Genomic DNA, 17,094 nt, shown 5'->3' with positions numbered 1-17,094 from the left:
GCAGCACCTGATCAGCATGTCCGTGCCGTCCTGCCATCATCAGCAGCTTAATCATTTTTGTTGTAAACCCAGTCTGCATGTATTAACTGTAAATAATCTTAGCAGACATGAGTCATGTACGTATTTTGCCTAGGTGGACCTAACTTTCTGATGATAATCTACGTCCCAGAAGGTTTTTCGTCTCACCGATCCACGGATCGACAGAGTTTTCCTTCAAACCTGACCCCAAAGCCGGGATTGATTTTGTCATTAGAACTTTAGGAGAATCCTAGTGTGTTGATCTGCTAGATTATCGTTGTGTCGCAGAGCTGGGTGTTTTGTGAGGGTCTGTATTAAATGGGTTTGTCCCTTAAGGTGTAATTTTGTAAAAGTCATGATGTAATGTGTCCTGAGGGTCGAGAAATGTTTTAAATCCCCTCATGAGTCCTAAGTCCTAGGTCCTAGGTGATGTTTCCGAAGGTTTAGTTCAGTGATCCATTTTAAAATGAATTAAAAAAATTAAAAAATGAATAAAAATAATAAAATAATGAAAAATAATAAAAAAATTAAAAAAAAAAATAGCAAAAATCCTAACTAATAAAATAATAATATTTTAAGTTAATAAATCGACGGATGAGATCAAGAGATGTCTTGATCCTTATCAACGGTCGAGATCATTTCTACATGGATCACTTGAACTAGCCGTTAGGATCATTTCCTTTATATAGGGTCTTAGGGGGTCATTTCAAATCATTCGATCTGTGAGTCAAAGACTGAAGAAGCTCTCTTGTAAATTTGTTTCTGGTTAATAAAGAAGACTTTGGGGTCCATATCTTGCCAGTGTTACTCTCTTGAAATGCTGTGAGATTGTTTTAATTTTCTGCATATGTTATTTTCAGCTGTTAATAATAGCTTTTGTAGAGTATTGTGGGTACAGGTATCTTGCTCACTTGCTAGGGTTTGGGTGCTGTTAGGGTTTCTGAAGTAATGGCAGGTATCTCCATTACTTCCTGAGATCTAGCAGCATTCTTGCCCTCTTTACTGATGGTTGTTTCTGAGCTATGCAGAAAAGCCCTTGCTGAAGAAGATTTGGTGGGCGTTAGGGGAAGTTCTCGGCTGAACCAGCCAACTCCCACAAGCATTTTCTGCTGAGCCCAGTGGATTTGATCCTGGGTCTATCATTCGGTTTTATTTTTCTGATCTGCATGAGAGAATTTCTGAAGTTTCTTTTTTACAGTGACAATCTGAAATTTCTTTTCTTTAAAATTTTCCTGTTCTTAATGTTAGATCTGGCAGTGAAGGGGCTAAATCTGTAAATTAATTAGCTGATCTAGGGTTTCAAATAAATTTTGCTTTACACAGTTCTCATTAGGGTTTGGATTTTGATCTTTGGGTGATTTCATCATTTCAGGTTGCAGGCATTGGAGAAGAAAAATATTTTTTGACATATGCTGTCCAGTTTTTCTGAGCCATTATTTCACACTTTAATACATTTACTGTGCAGAGATAAACGCGTGTATTCTCATAATCGATCCAAACACGCTGTCCATCTGCAAGCATAGCTTATTTTCTGCATATTTATCGAAAATCTTCAGCGTGGGCGTCAGAACTTTTGGATCATGTTTTTTGATCTTATGCGTATACAGTATGGTGATAACATCTGTTGCTGTGGCGTAAATAGGAGTCAGATCAGCATTCTATCCCATTCATTGATTTAGCTCTCCTGGTTGGCTGCGTACCACATACCAATAGTATTGCAAACTGAAGTTGTATAGCCAGCCTGAGCACGAAGACAGAAGTCATGTTCTGCATGCAGTCAGATAATGCTTTTCAATCAACTCCGGATGCATCTCTTCTTGCCAGTTCGATCGTGAGAGCACTGTTGGTATGCGGTGTGTGTTTTGGTGCGTGAAGTGCTGTGCATCGACTGAATTAAAAAAGGCGTTCAACAGTGGCATTTCTCCACGTGAAAACCGTCTGCCGCCATCTCCATTGTTGCGGCTTTTCAAACCGAAATCCTGTGCCTAAAACCCTCCAAATCGAGCTCCTCCGTGCAATAATTTTTCTGCCGCCGACAAGTTTTCTGCACAACCACAGATAAAGGGTTTTCTTGCGATTTCGTGTTGTAAAATGATGCTCTGTCTGCCGCCTTCAAAACTATTGTTACGCAGGCAAATTTCATTCCGTTTTCAATGTGACTGCAATTTTTTGATGAATGCGTAAATGCCAGGTGTGGAGGTTCCTCTGTCCACCGTCGAAATCTTCAGGCCGTCACGCAGCAGGTGAATCGAAACATCGTCAGGTAAAATTCGATTTATACGCAAGCACTTCAGGTAAGTCTTCACGCTGTCTTCACGTATGTTTGTAAACTTAAATCGATTTTTCCCAATCGCCGTCGGTTTTTCACTCATCGATTTTTCTCTCAGGCTATGATTCTATCGTCTTACGCTCCTTCGATTTACGCCATTGAAGCATCCTGTTGTTGCCATTCCGCTAAGCGAATAGTCATTTACGTTTTAATTCCTTAGATTAGGGTTTTGATTTGTAACTATAGTTTCGTTTTTATTAGCATCGTTTAGATTTTTAGATTTGTTGTTTTATAAAAATAAAAAAGGGTCCATATTTGGTTTTGTTAAACTTAGGCTTTAATTCATTTCTTTAGATTTAAATTATTGTTTTGATTTTATGATAAAAAATATATATATATATATATATATATAAAAAGAATATATAGATTTTTATTTTTAGGGTTTGATGTATTTTAGATTTTAATTTTTCAAAAAAAAAAAAAAAAAAAAAAAAAATTTTGAAAAAAGTATAATTTTCGGAAATTTTATTTTGCCAAGTTTCAGTAGTTTTCATGTTATATCTTTCATGCTGAATTTTCAAGTCGAGATGCGAAATTGATATCTGGTTAATGGTTTATGATTTATGGTGGTTTAGAGCATTTATTCTGTCAGTTGCCGGATATCGTTTTGGTCATATAATTTAGCTGATGACAAATGATTGCTGTTAACGGTTTATGTTTTTTTTATCTCATTTAACAAGTAATCGTCTTAACCATAATCTCTCAAGGCACTGGTCTTTTCATTTCTAAATCCATTTTAGTGCTTCTCTTTATATCGTATCTCGTGTCTCCCAACCAACTGGTCGACAGTTGGTCTCATCATCTCACAGGGTCTACCCCCCTTAGCCGCGGGAGACAGGCTTAAACGGAGGGATCGGGGATAAGAGTGACAGCCCCCGGTCTGAGCGTTGTCGTGTCGATCCGCGCGACAACACAAGGAAATTAGCAGTGCCAACCAATTTGTTGCTTTCCTTGCAAAAAGACATTGAGATATGATCAAAAGGGGACATACAAATACTTACTTGATAGTGTTGGTGATGTAGAAGTCTTGCTTCCTTCTTGAAGATTTGATGATTTGCCTTCTTGGATCTTGATGATCTTCAAATTGCCTTCTTCAAAGAGATTGCTTGATGATGAAGACTTCTTGGAGTGTGAGGCTTGACTTGGAGTGCTTTTCTTTTGAAGATGATGTAACTTGATGTAGGTTCTCCTTTGAATGGATCTTCTTGTAGGTGCCTTTATATGAAAGGCTTCTCTTCTTGCTTTGTAGTCTTCCTTGATGGATAGTAGATGGTAGACCTCCTTGTCCTTGATGTATTTGAAACTCTTAGCTTGATGCTTCAACCTTGTATGTGTTCTTGAGATGCCCTTCCTTGATGTGTCACCTTAGCTCTGATACCATGTTGAAGAATCTAGGGCAATTAGTTATGATAGGATTCTTCTAGCAATGATAACAATTTGTGAATCACTTTTACTTTTCTTGTTAGCTTGATCTTCTTCTTATTATTAGTGTATGTTCTTTTACTTCATCAAACTGCTACCAAAATACAAAAGATGAGACACAAGATGTTAGCTCTCTACCACGCAAAACCTCTCTCTCTCTTAGAGAGGAAAACCCTTTCTCAAATTTCTCTTATTGAAGCTTCTATTGATAAATACCAAACCCTAGACCCTTGACAAGAATATCCTCCAAGCACAAGTCAAGTCTTTGTCCTTCTTCTTCTGGCACTTCGTCCTCCTTCCTTTGGCACTTCATCCTTCTTCTGGCAACTGATAGTAGTCCTTGTTATGCTTGTTCTACAAGAGATATTCCTCTTTGATCCTTAGTAGATTCCTTCACATATGAAGAGTACTTTATCCCTTCTCCAACCGAGCTCTTTCTTGGGATATAGTTGCAGGTCTGATATGACAGTAGTGTGGCCCTATTTCTTCGCATGTGTGAGGGGATTCCTTCTAGAACCTTATGTGAAAGTCCTCTTTCCTTCTTCGCTTGAGTGAGAGGCCTTATAGGCCTACTTTTCTAGCCCAAACAATGAGATATGTATGACTGTGATGGAGGGTTGCTATGACAACAGAGGGACCCTCTTTTTCTTCGCATGTGTGACTACAATTGATCTTAGAACAATCCTCTAAGGCTCGGTACTTTTTCTTCCTCCTTCACTACATTAGAGGCTCCTTTCTTTTCGTCACTTTTTCACCCTTAAGTTGTCCCTTCTTCTCGCTGATTTCAAAGGTGATCTTCGTTGTCATTGGAGGAGTGGACAGCCTCTTATATATAGAGGTTTGTCCCTTCTTTAGGCTGACTTGAGGCAGACTTGTAGACATGAGGCCAACTTGTCATTTATACTTCGAATTGCTTCTTTTAGTGATGTCATTGCATGGAGGAGACTTGTGACTTTGCTTGGAGGTATTTCTTGGACTCTAATACATATATATACATGGTGTAACATGCCCTTAAGGGTTTTCAACATTTCTTTTGACTCTTTGACTTCCCTATAGCACTTTGACATGTGCTAGACCTATACAATGAGAAAGAAACTCATTGATATAAATAACCAAAATAATATTTATTTTCTTTTATAAATACAAAGATCAAAATTACATTTATGAAGATCGAACCTAGTTATGCTTTCTTCAACAAATCAAGGGCAGCATGGAAGGGGAAAAGGAAGGGGAAGAATGTCACCATTGGAGATGCCCCTCCTCTCCCAATTTCATCAGGGTTTGCTGCAAGTGTTCCCTCTATTGTAAGTGGGGCTGCAACAGCAGCTTCCAATGTTGAGGGAAGACATCCTCCTCAAGATAACAAATATCTCTTGTGGAAATATGTCACAAGAGAGCAAGGGCCAAGCAGCAAGGTGAAGGGAGGAGGCAATGTGAGTTGGAAATGCAGCTATTGCAACACTAATTTCACAAGCACAGATTACCATGTGAAAGCTCATTTGTGTGAAACATCTGGGGTTAGCATTGTTTATGATTGATGGACAGATCCAGCATAGAGCCCACTCATCAACTTCATGGTGTCTTCCTTGAATGATCCAATTTTCTTGAAATCAGTGGATGCACTTGGACAATACAAGGATGCACAATATATGGGTGAGTTGTTTATTAAATTTGTTGAAAATGTAGGTGTTGATTCATGTGTGCAAATCATTACAGATAATGCACTTGTTTGCAAGGCTGTTGGCATGATTGTGGAAGTTAAATATCCACAAGTGTTTTGTACAGCTTGCATTGTCCATTCATTGAACTTAGCACTTAAATCTATTGCTTCTGATGTGCTTTGGATTGGAAGCATTATTGAGGATGCACGGCATACCTGCAACTTTGTACAAAATCATACAAATGCCCTCACTATCTATAAGGAGTACACCAATCTATCATTTTTGAAGATTGCGGATACATAGTTTGCCTCTTCATTCATCATGTTGAAGAGGTTGAGGGAGGTCAAGACCGCTCTTGGGGCCATGGTTATTTCAAAGTTTTGGTCATTTTGGAGAAACACAGATCAAGTAGCCTCTAAAAGAGTGAAGAACACAACATTAGATGATGCTTGTTGGGAGAGGGTAGATCTACTTATTCAGATCATGGACCCTATCATTTCTTTGCTTCGATTTGCAGACACAGACCAACCCATCCTATGAGAGGTTTATGGGGGATGGGATTCCATGATTGAGTTTGTGAGGAGCATTATTTTACAGAGTGAGTGCCCCAAGTATGAAACATCATCAGAGGCCTTTACCACCATACAAGATATTCTTGTCAGCAGATGGGACAAGAATTGCACACCTTTACATTATTTGGCTCACTCATTGAACCCAAAATATTATAGCCATGAGTGGCTGAATAGTGGACCTTCCCGCAAATTTTCTCCTCACATGGATGGTGAAATCTCACAAGGGAGGAAAGATGCATCCAGGATGGTTTTTCAGGATAGAGCATCCCTTGATAAGGTGGAGGATGCCTTTGCAGAATTTTCCATTCGCACTGGTCGATTTGTAGGATATGATCTGATTAGAGACAGGGGGGCTAAGAAGCCCTATTCTTGGTGGGCAAATCATGGGGCAACAAGCCCTCCTCTACAGTAGTTAGCCATGAGGCTCCTCTCTCAGGTGACTTCATCCTCTTGTTGCGAGAGGAATTTGAGCACATATGGGAATTTGTATAGTGTCAAGAAGAGCAGGCTTGAGCAGTCCAAGGCAGAGACAATGGTGTATGTGCACACCAACCTTCGTCTTATTTACAGGCAGAGGGATGAGTGGTTGAAGGGAAAGACAAAGATGTGGGATGTCTTTCCTGATGATATGGGTCTGGACCGCAGCGTTGAGTTGGCATTGACCAACTTGGATCTCAATGATCCAGTGCTAGAGCCTGTCACATTTGATGATAGTGATATTGTAGAGGGGTCATCCTCCACACCAACAGATGCAGAGATGACTTTGGATACAAGGGAGGAGGATGCAGCAGAGGAGAGTAGTGGTGACCATGATGATGAGTACAATGATGCTGATTTTGATGATGAGGATTGATGACTCATGCGCTTCCTACTGCCTTGAGACTTGTGTACTTGTAGTTGTTTTGTATTTTCTATTTCTATTTTCCATTGGCATTGTACTACCTATGTAACACATTTTGATTTTGATGACTTAATGAGAAAACTACAGTATCTTTATCTTACTATCTTGTCTTTCTCCTATTAGATCATTGATGAATTGAATATGTATTATGATTTATCATTTATGTCACAATTGTATTTGTATGCATAATGTTACTTTGTAAGACTTACATCTAGATGAAGATCTATGTTTGAAATTTGAATCAATGAATTTGTAACATGAATGAGAATTTGTGTAAGAAATATCTAATTTTTAATATATATATGTTTTAATAAAATAATATATAACGTATCAAGTGACTTAGTATATGACTAATGCAAGTGGTGGAGTTATAATAGCATGTCATGTTGAAGAAAATGCAACTAGATTCGGTCTTCATAAATGTAGTTTTGATCTTTGTACTTGTAAAAGAAAAGAACTATTACTTTTGTAAATTATAAAATGAGTTTCTTGCTCATTACATAGGTCCAGCACATGTTGAAGTGCTATAGGAAAGTCAAAGAGTCAAAGAAAATGTTAAAGAGCTCTTCTTGAGCATATACAAAATGTGTATGAGTCAACCTAAAGTCTAGATCAGCCCTCCAAGACAAGCACAATCCTCTTAAAGCAGTCGGCCAGCAAAACGATATAAAAGCAGTCATGTCGGCTCAAAAAGGAGACACAACAGTTCACTTGGTCATGTTGGCTTAATATGTGGGTCAAACCACTATAAATAGGCGTGTAAGTTCAGAATTACAGTCAAGGAATTTTGGACATCTCTCTGCAACTCAGATCTCTGAAATCTCGGACAAGTACAGGGGTCTGCAATCCTCATTACAGATGGACACAATTTTGGATGTCTCTGAAACAGTCTTGGTATAGGGAAGATCTCGTTGCAGGAAGAATACTATCACAGTCTCGGTGGATATCAGCTTTCTTTGCATATATGTGATGAGAAGGATCTCAGTATTACTGTCTCGGCATGGTTAAGGATCACGATGATCCCACAGTAGCACACACAGTCTCGGCATACCTCTTATGAAGAATACACTCTTGACATACTCATAGTCACAATCTCATTGTAATGATAAGAACCTCGGTGATCCTACAGTAATGTTCTCTGTCTCGGCACACATTCTAAGTACAGTTATACTCTCATAGAAGTAATCATGTAAACACAGTCATGATCTCAAGGAAGACAAAGTCAGTATAGAGACCTAGTTGACATGATAATGATCTCAGTGAAAGTGCAGCAATCATCTAGATGAAGGTGCAGCAATGGTACTACTGTAATGCAATAATGATGACCTCAGTGTAGCAGCAGTGATGAAGATGATCTCAGCAGTGATGAAGAGGATTGGTGTCTTGGTCTTGGAGTGGCATCATAGGTCAAGGGTCATGGTCTTGGTATTCGTCAATTGGAATCTCTATAAGAAGAATTTTGTGCGGGTTTTCCTCTCCAAGAGGGAGAGGTTTTGGCCCTGGCAGAAAGCCAAACATCTAGTGTTCTTGTCTCTTTGTTTCTGGTAACTATTTGATGAATATAAGAAGACACACTCTAATAAGAACAAGTGAAGATTGTGCTAAGAAGAAAAACTAAAATACCTCACAAGTAGTTATCATGCTAGAAGAATCTCATTAACTTCACTTGCCCTAGATTCTTCAACACGTCATTGGCTAGTGGTGGTTGTCAGGGGCTGCATGACTGGGCGGCTGGATGTAAAGAACGGGAGAAAAAAATTCTCCTATAGAGTTACCCATTTTGGTGGGTAACAATGCCCAGCCATTTCATTACCTCAACATACTTTCATAAAAGGAAAAATATCAGTGTGATATGAATAAAACTCTTAAATTCTGGAGTTTAAACATGAAGATAAGATAGATCAGATCATATCAGATGATTTTATCAATGTCCAAGGAATAACCACGATAGTAGGTCAATGGGACTCGGAGGTACCATTCATTGCAAATACATAGTGGGAGTGCAAAAGCAACTCTTATCACTAATCTATAACAAAGCTAAAAAGCTAAACAGCTAAACAATAGTAAACAGAAGTAATACAGGTACAATCATATCTAGCATTTCCTGCATGAATCAGTTACATACACTCCCATGCAAAAGTTGAAGTTTAGATCACACTGTACAAAACAACAAGAAGCAAAACAGAGATCATCTTTAAAAAATCCAAAACAAAAATAAAAGGATGCTTAAATTCAATCAACAGAAGAGAAGAGGAGTTCAACAAGTATCAGAAAACAAGTTGGTTGAAATTGTTGTCGCATACACTGCCTTCTCCAAATGCTTGCCAGCTTTCCAATATGCATATGCCATTGTGAACTGATACAGGTCAGTAAGCAGAGGTGATACCATGGGATTAGTTGGCCCTCCCAAACCAAGAAAATTACCATTTGAATCCATTTCAAATTAATGGAAGTCCCTAAACCTGCAAGATAAAGAATTTCCATGCATGTCAACTTTCAATTGTGCCTAAAACTATAAAATTCTCTTCTATGGAAACTTATAGCATGCCATTCCATAAATCAAAAAAAAAATTATGTTTTTTCGTATATCTTGAAAGCAAATTAAATAATTTATATTAAAATTTTACAAAATAAACATGGAAACATTGAACATTAAAATAAGTATAGACAACCTTGGCACTTAAGCCATAGAAGTTGTCAGGAAAGGAAGAGAGGGGCATTTGGACAAGTCAAATCACAAGATTGGAGATACTAATAAGTGTCTCAAGGAGAAAAAGGCAGCCTTCGAGTGCCTTAGATCAAGAGCATCGTTAATAGACAAGTTACATCAGTGGAGAACACAGACAAATCACCTCAGAATAACATTTGCTCAGATGGCCAAGTCACAGGACATTGTTGGAAGGTAGGGTGATGCCCCCGGGTGCAGAAGCTTCAATGATGAAAGGGTCAGGGGTTTTATTAATTTCATTCCAGTTGCTTCTCAAGAAACAACTTAAGTCTTTGTTGAGAGACAGGATTATTTAATGATGTCTACAAGCAGCAGTAGCTTCCCTGCTTTGTCTCATTGTTTGGATTGACACTCTTCCTGCAGAGGCTTGTAGAGGCTCTTTAAAGTTTAATCATCCCAGTTGACATTGGTTTGCTTCCAGTCAGATCCTTAACTGTCTTTCTGACACTATTCGAGCTCCTGGGCTTCAGAATCAAGGTATCCAACCATTCAGTGCTCATCTTGCAAGCCATGGCTCTCTGGATGAGATATTTTCAGCCTCTGGTTTCTCAGATGGGGGTATTTTGGACTCAGCTTTTCTTTACCTTATAGTGGTTGGGGGTTCAGAATTCATTTTCACTCTTCTCACAGCCCCTCCACCTGCCAAGTTTCAGAACAGACAAGTGTATGCGAGTTAAAATGGATCAGCTGTCTGCATGTTTCCATGGAGAGAGTTCCTTCACAGAGGGTAGATTATAGAAGAAGGGGCAGAAGCAAGGGTGGAGCGTCTCCTTCACAGCCCCAGCATGATCACATTAAGATGTGGAAATAAGAGAGCAAAGAAGGCTTTGAGCAGCAAGTAGCTGATATGTCAGCTACTTGTTCCCCGCCCAGAGGAAGCTCCTAGCAGAATGGGAAACAGTAGGACGAAGCTTAGGAGAGCCTAAAATTCCATGGGAAAAAGTGGTGTCACTTCCCCTAAGGACCCAAAATATGGATATACAACCAGGAGAAAACCATTCTTTAAATTCACATTGTAGTATTGTACTAAGACTTCCATTATTCATATACAGGACATATTGTCAGGCTCTTGCGATATGATTATGGACAAATTTAATGACAAATTATGGACAAGTAAGTTAACAAAATGACAATTTATGATTATCGGCAAATCAAGTTAACAAAATGAATCCTTGATTCTATTGAAGAAGCTTTGCGAAATCAATAACCAGACTACTGAATCCAAAGGTGATATGGAATCCAAACCAGGTGAAGTAATGGAACAACTGGAAGACCTATGTAAGACAGTCCAAAATCAGTGCGATGAGATAAATGAATTAAAGAGAAAGATGGACTACAATCTGAAAGGCCAGGATTGGAAAAAGACTGGTCCTGCAAGCATGGAAACCGGCAAGGGGCACAAAAGCAAAGATCCATTTGGTCTTCTAATATAACTGAAAGCTGTAATATGGCCAAAGGTATTAAAATTTTGTTAAATAAAAAAATGTGGTTTTATTGTGAAGTGGAGACAGTAAAGGAAATGAGTGGCAACTATTCAGTAAATAGGATTACAGTAATATACAATGACAATGGTAAAAAGATATAAAAGGCAGATATACATTTTTAGCTCTTTAGGCTCAGTTATAAAGTTATTTTGGCACAATGGATTATGGAAATAGTTTTTTAAAGATAAAGACCAACATAGAGCCCATGTTCAAAATGCTCACATTATGGCTCAAATGGATTGGTTGGATATAATAATGTACACAGTCTAGATATATAATAGATGCCAATATTGGGGTTAACCTAGTTAATTTATTGTCAAAAGAAAGGAATTGCCAGAAAACCAAGTGTTATGACTGTAAGGTCATATCCAAATACCACAGACAATTATAAACTTGCCCAATTTTGCAAGAATACCTTGTACTACCAGGACAAATCAATAGCATTTTATTTGCCAAAACAAAACATAGACAACTATAAAATACCGAGATAGACAAGTTACAAAAATTATGTGCTCCTATTCCTTTGCAATCCCTACTTCTAAATACCATACAACCAAACAGGCTCCATGCACAGTTTAAGCAATTCAAATATTTGGTCTTATGAAAAATGATTTGCTTATTGTAAACACAAACAAAACAATGGAAGGCTGTGCATTAAGAGAGTTTTAACAAACTTTTCAGGAAATAACATGCATAAAAGTAAAAGGAGGATCAAGAGAAAGAACTTTTACTCTAAGGTAAATGAGGCAACCTTCAACTCTGTTTGATCAGAAAAAGTGAGTTGCATAATTTCCTCAGATCCCCTAGAATTTACCCAAGAAAGCCAACCCCCAACATGCAGAACTGGAAAAATTACTTTTGGGTGAAATCAATCATCTATTTATGAAATCACCATGTTCCCGCCCCCAGATCATGACAGAAAATAGTTCATGAAAAGATGAGATGCTAAAAAAGGACACATATTACAAGCATACCAACAAAAGACAAATTGTCTATCAAGAAAAGCATAACCAAGTCATGTGAATATTAGACACTGTTGACCAATCTGTGTCAACTACCCTATAGCAGTACACATTTTTTCAAAAGCATTCCATCATGTTTGAGCAGTCAGACAGCCAGAGATTATCATTATCATTCAGCAGATGGTCAAATTTATATACCCAAATTCTGCAGCCCTGTGGGCCATATGTAAAAATGACTAGTATATTTATAAAGCCATGTAAAACACCTATGTAAGCTTAAGATTTTCAGCAAAGTGTTTCACTCTAGGGAATTTTTTACCCTCCGCCAATTATTCGTGTTTTATAAACCCTTATAACTGGCAGAGTTTTTCTCCCAAATATACCCCAAAGCTAGAGTGGGGCTCGATGGTGATGTCTTGAGTGAGTCCTAGTGTACTGAGTCGATATAAATTATCATGCTAGATCATGTCTTGAGTCTTGTAGAATTTGGTGGAGTCTAAGTTTCTAGATTTAATTATTAAAATTTCCCACTAGTAGGGATTTTAATAATTATTTTGATGTAAATTGTAATGTCTATAAAAGTTGAAGGGGGTAGAGTACTCATAATAAAAACCTTTACACCTCACCTTTCTATTTTGAGGGTTGAAATCGTGTTTATCCCCTCAAATAATTTTAATTTTTTATTTTTTGGCAAAAAAATTAACCAGAAAATGGTCAAAAAATTAAAATGAGAGAAAATAAAATTCTTTCCAAAGTGGAAAAACAACCTTTTCGAGAAATGAAGATTAAATTTGAAGGTTTCATTTCCAAGACAAAAAAAATCCCACAAAAAAATTCCTTAAACCAAAAAAAATAGTTTCTCAAGGAAAATCGATTTTTTGGATTCCGGGGATTAAATTGAATGAGGGAATTTCGAGGAAAGAAATTGGAAAAAAAAATTAAGGCCTTCTATCAAAGGAAAAAATGTTTTTGTTAGAAAAAAAAAAAAAAAATTGGTCCGAGAATAAAGCCTTTTTCACCAAATTTGAAATTGTTCTTCCCGATCAATGGGCAAGAATAAATTTTGACATGGATCAAGCATCAACTAGTTGTTATTCTCCGGGGTCAAGTCCAAGTTGTGCACTACCTTGGACCTAGCCGTTTTCCACTTGGAGGGGTATCTAGATCTCTCAATTTTCTTTAAATTGAGCCTAAGGCTTTGTTACTGCTCAATCTAGGAGGGGATCCTATAGAGCGACTACTAGGTCAAGTGGCAACAATGGAGCAACATCCCACTGTCACCTCAGCTAAAGCTCCCTGCTCTTTATGGACTTTCACCGATGGGGGGAGTCCCGGTATTATGGAAATCACTAAGAATAATGTATAAATGATGTGGCGGTAGTGATTTCAATAGCCTATTCTAAGGAGAGGCTCTATTGATTGGGTTTACTTGCTCAAGAAGCAAGATGAATGGTTCTCCAAGAAGGGCTAGAGGGAGGCTTAGACCTAGGGTTGAGGAGTATTTCTTGATATAAGGTGTCGTAGACCTAATAATCTTAGAGGGATAGTGTTTTCAAAGTAATCCTTGTGAAATTGGAATGACAAGGTTGCGGGACCACAAAGAAACCCTGGCAGGCCTATTACCGCTCAAACTAGCAAGGGAACTAAAGGGAAAATGCTAGACCAAGGGCAATGGCTTGCTTGCCTTGGAAGGCAAGATGGAAGGCTCTCAAGGAAGGGCTCAAGGATCACCCCTCATCCTATCTTTGATCTATTCCTCTTCGTGATACTCGTTATACCGAGTCTCTTCCCATAGGTGAAAGTCCGTAAAGAGTAGGGAGCTTTAGCTGAGGTGATAGTAGGCTAGTGCTCCATTGTTTCCCTTGACCTAGCAATTATCCCTCTAGGCTCCCTCTTTAGGACCCCTGCTAGTCTGAGCGGTAACAGAGCCCAAACAAGGTCAAGGGTTTGGGGTAAAACTTCAAACAAAGGATCTTGACCACTGTTTTAAAATTGCGACTTGGGTTCGGAACCAGCTAAGGGTCAACCCCGACTCTGACTCGAGTTCGGAACCGGCTTGTTGAAGAATCCAGGGCACTTAGAGTTAGAGTGATTCTTCTTAGCATGATAACAAATTGTGAAGTGCTTTTACAATTTGTCTTAGCTTGATCTTCTTCTTATCATTAGTGTGTGTGTTTGCTTCATCAAATTGCTACCAAAACAAAGAGACAAGAACACAAGATGTTTGGCTTTCTGCCAGGGCCAAAACCTCTCCCTCTTGGAGAGGAAAACCCGCACAAAATTCTTCTTATACAGATTCTTATTGACGAATACCAAGACCATGACCCTTGATCTCCTAGGCCACTCCAAGACCAAGACACCAATCCTCTTCTTCATCAATGCTGAGATCATCATCATTGATGCTTCTCCAAGGTCATTATTACTACACCTTTACAAAGATACTTAACATAACAATGAGATCAATGTTGTTGCACAATTGCTCCATATTTACTTAGATCATTACTGCATTCTTACTAAGATCATCTCACTGAGATCATCTCTACTGCATCACTTCATTGCTACAACATCTTTACACCTTGCTGCACTACGACCGAAATCTTCATTAGATCACTACCGAGACTATGAGACAGTGATTATTGTGAAAATTTCTAAACTCAAATTCTACCACAGCAACTAATTTATTTCACCTACTTATTCTTCACAATAAGTTATTTACGAAATCCCTTCAGCAAATATTAAAATAAATTCTATTGCAGTTATCACATAATTACACAAAGAAAATACATGCACAAGAACCAATCACATCAACACAGTTGTTTTTGGATAATTGTCCCCAGAAAAACCCAATGCGGGAAAATCGGTGCAGCAGATGAGGGTTTTATTAATCTTCAACAACAATTGCTTTTACAAGGAATGATTTTACAGAGAAACTGAAAGAAAACACCTGAGACTTTCCTTTTGAAACTTATTGATACTTTGGAGACCCTTCTCCCACTCCTACGTCACTCTGCATGGCTCTGAGTGGCTCTGCATCCCTCTGCGTCAACCTGCGTGAGGGTTACGTCTCTCCTCTAGACTGCTTCTCTCTCTGCATTGTCTCTCACTGTCCCTGTGTCACCTCCTCCTTAGTCACTGACTGTTGTTGATGCCCTCCTCTTCCTCCACCCTACAACTCTCCCTCTAAAATCGATCTCCTTCTCTTGAGAATTGATTTTCCTTGAGATACTGAGAATCTGCTAGTGTGTCTCCAAATAGTCTTCAAGTCTTCTCTTATACTTTTCCTGTTGATGAATCAACCGCTAAGATTAAAACAGACTTGATCCTCATCTCTTAGAAGCTTCTCACCCTTATCTTTATTAATACCCATTAATATTTTTATTTTCCTAAGTTTAGACTTAGGAACCTGTTGACCCTGCCACCTACACCTACCTACAAGTCAGTGAGAAAAGCCTTCAACCCCACTAGGTGTGGTTGGTGGCAGGGAACTCAAAGAAGGGGTTGTCACACTAATCCCGACTCTCTTCGTTTGAGCTATTTCCTAGGTTAGCTAAGAGGGGTGGTCCCTAATGAAAAGTTAAAAGATGTGAGTTCCTAGGAGAGTGTTTTAGTGAAAATGGATTACTTTTAAGGATTTATGAGCAAATATGAAGTGAGCAACTTGAAATAACAATGTCAATCATTAATATGATTAAAAACCATAAAACCGGTGCCTTATAAGGAATTTGCTCAACAATTTAAATATATATTCGCTCAAAGTAAAATGCAATGCTCTCAAAAGATAAAATAAAGTCACCCTGAAATGTAAATAAGAATTGTTAGCACAAGGTATGTAAGATACAAAATGTTTTTGAGATAATCAACTTTATAAATCAAAACATGTGAAACATATCTTGCCAAAACCCAAAAATTAGTTATTAACTTGGAAATGTAAAAGAAAGGAAGTGCTAAACCAAGACATCAATATGCAATTAGACTTGAAACATGAAAAGGAAACACTTGTTTGAAATGATTACAATACTTGTTTTTGGAATAGACTTTGCATATGAAAACTCAAATCATCAAGAGACAAGTAAAGTAAATGTAATGGAAAGTGCTCTTGGTTAATTTTATTAATTAGCTCTACAACAAGATTACAATTTAACTCTTCAATCCTCAGACTTCACCCTCGCCCAATGATATGGATCTCACAGTGAGGAGTCAATAGAGGAGTAGAGGATCCCTAAGATGTTTACTTCAACCAATTTATGTTGGGGGTAAAATTTTAATGAGGCTTGGGGCCTTCTACACTAAAATGCCTAGATGAAATGCAAATTGTGTTAATTCCGCGAATTAAAATAATGATATATGCAAATGCTTCAAAGAGATTGATTTGCAACGCTTGAAAATGAAATAGTGTTCAACATAAATTGCAATTATAACTTCAATTGGAGGAATAAAATTAGCTTACAAGTGTTGCATGTGTTTCATCAATGAATTAAAATGATACAAGTAATTTGCTTGAAAGTAAAATTTGTTTCAAATAGACAATGACAATAAATTGCTCCAATATTCAAGATAACAATGTAGCATAAAATTGAAGCATGTATTCAAGTGCTCATGAAACAATTTACCAAGATAAACGGAAACGAATCAAAGTTTGTTAAGAATATAAAATGCTTGCATGTAAAGGATGAATTGCCCAAAGTAAAGTGTAAGATTGTAGCTCCAAGCAACAATGAGAAAGAAAATGCAAAGCTCAAATGAAATTGTAACAAACTTTAACTTAATGAAATGAGATAGTGAGGTTGTGTTAATTCCCAATTAAAGCATGCATGTAAGTGAATGAAGCATGAAATCTTAAACCATGCAAATGTCAATCCACCCAAGAGAAACCTCCCTCTAAATGGGGAGATAGGATACCATGGGAGAAATCCCAAGCTCCCACAAGCAAGTTAGATCTTTTATTAATATTACAATGAGAAGAAGGCCCTTCAAAGTTCTCAATTATACTTCAAGGAGAGTCCTCACAATAATTGCT

At 37.9% G+C, this 17,094-nt stretch overlaps 1 protein-coding gene across 3 annotated transcripts in view; it reads right to left on the bottom strand.

Moving 5' to 3' along the window:
* LOC149179520 (nicotinate phosphoribosyltransferase 1-like) overlaps positions 1-17,094 on the bottom strand; it is a 496,243-nt gene that overhangs the window by 439,041 nt on the left and 40,108 nt on the right. For 2 of the 3 annotated variants that reach the window (XM_089415680.1, XM_089415681.1), the window contains exon 2: positions 9,207-9,365. The exons of the other annotated variant lie outside the window; for it this stretch is intronic. In XM_089415680.1, coding sequence (XP_089271806.1) covers positions 9,207-9,340 — 134 coding nt within the window. In that variant the 5' untranslated portion in view covers positions 9,341-9,365. The remainder of the gene's footprint in view (positions 1-9,206; positions 9,366-17,094) is intronic. 3 annotated transcript variants of the gene reach the window in all.

The sequence above is a fragment of the Pinus tabuliformis genome, chromosome 3_2, assembly GCF_031772625.1.
Source record: "Pinus tabuliformis cultivar Carrire ecotype Pingquan chromosome 3_2, CPIR1, whole genome shotgun sequence".
NCBI classification, from domain to species: Eukaryota; Viridiplantae; Streptophyta; class Pinopsida; order Pinales; family Pinaceae; genus Pinus; species Pinus tabuliformis.
The sequence above is the reverse complement of the archived record's forward strand: the minus strand, read 5'-3'. Positions and strand labels throughout refer to the sequence as shown.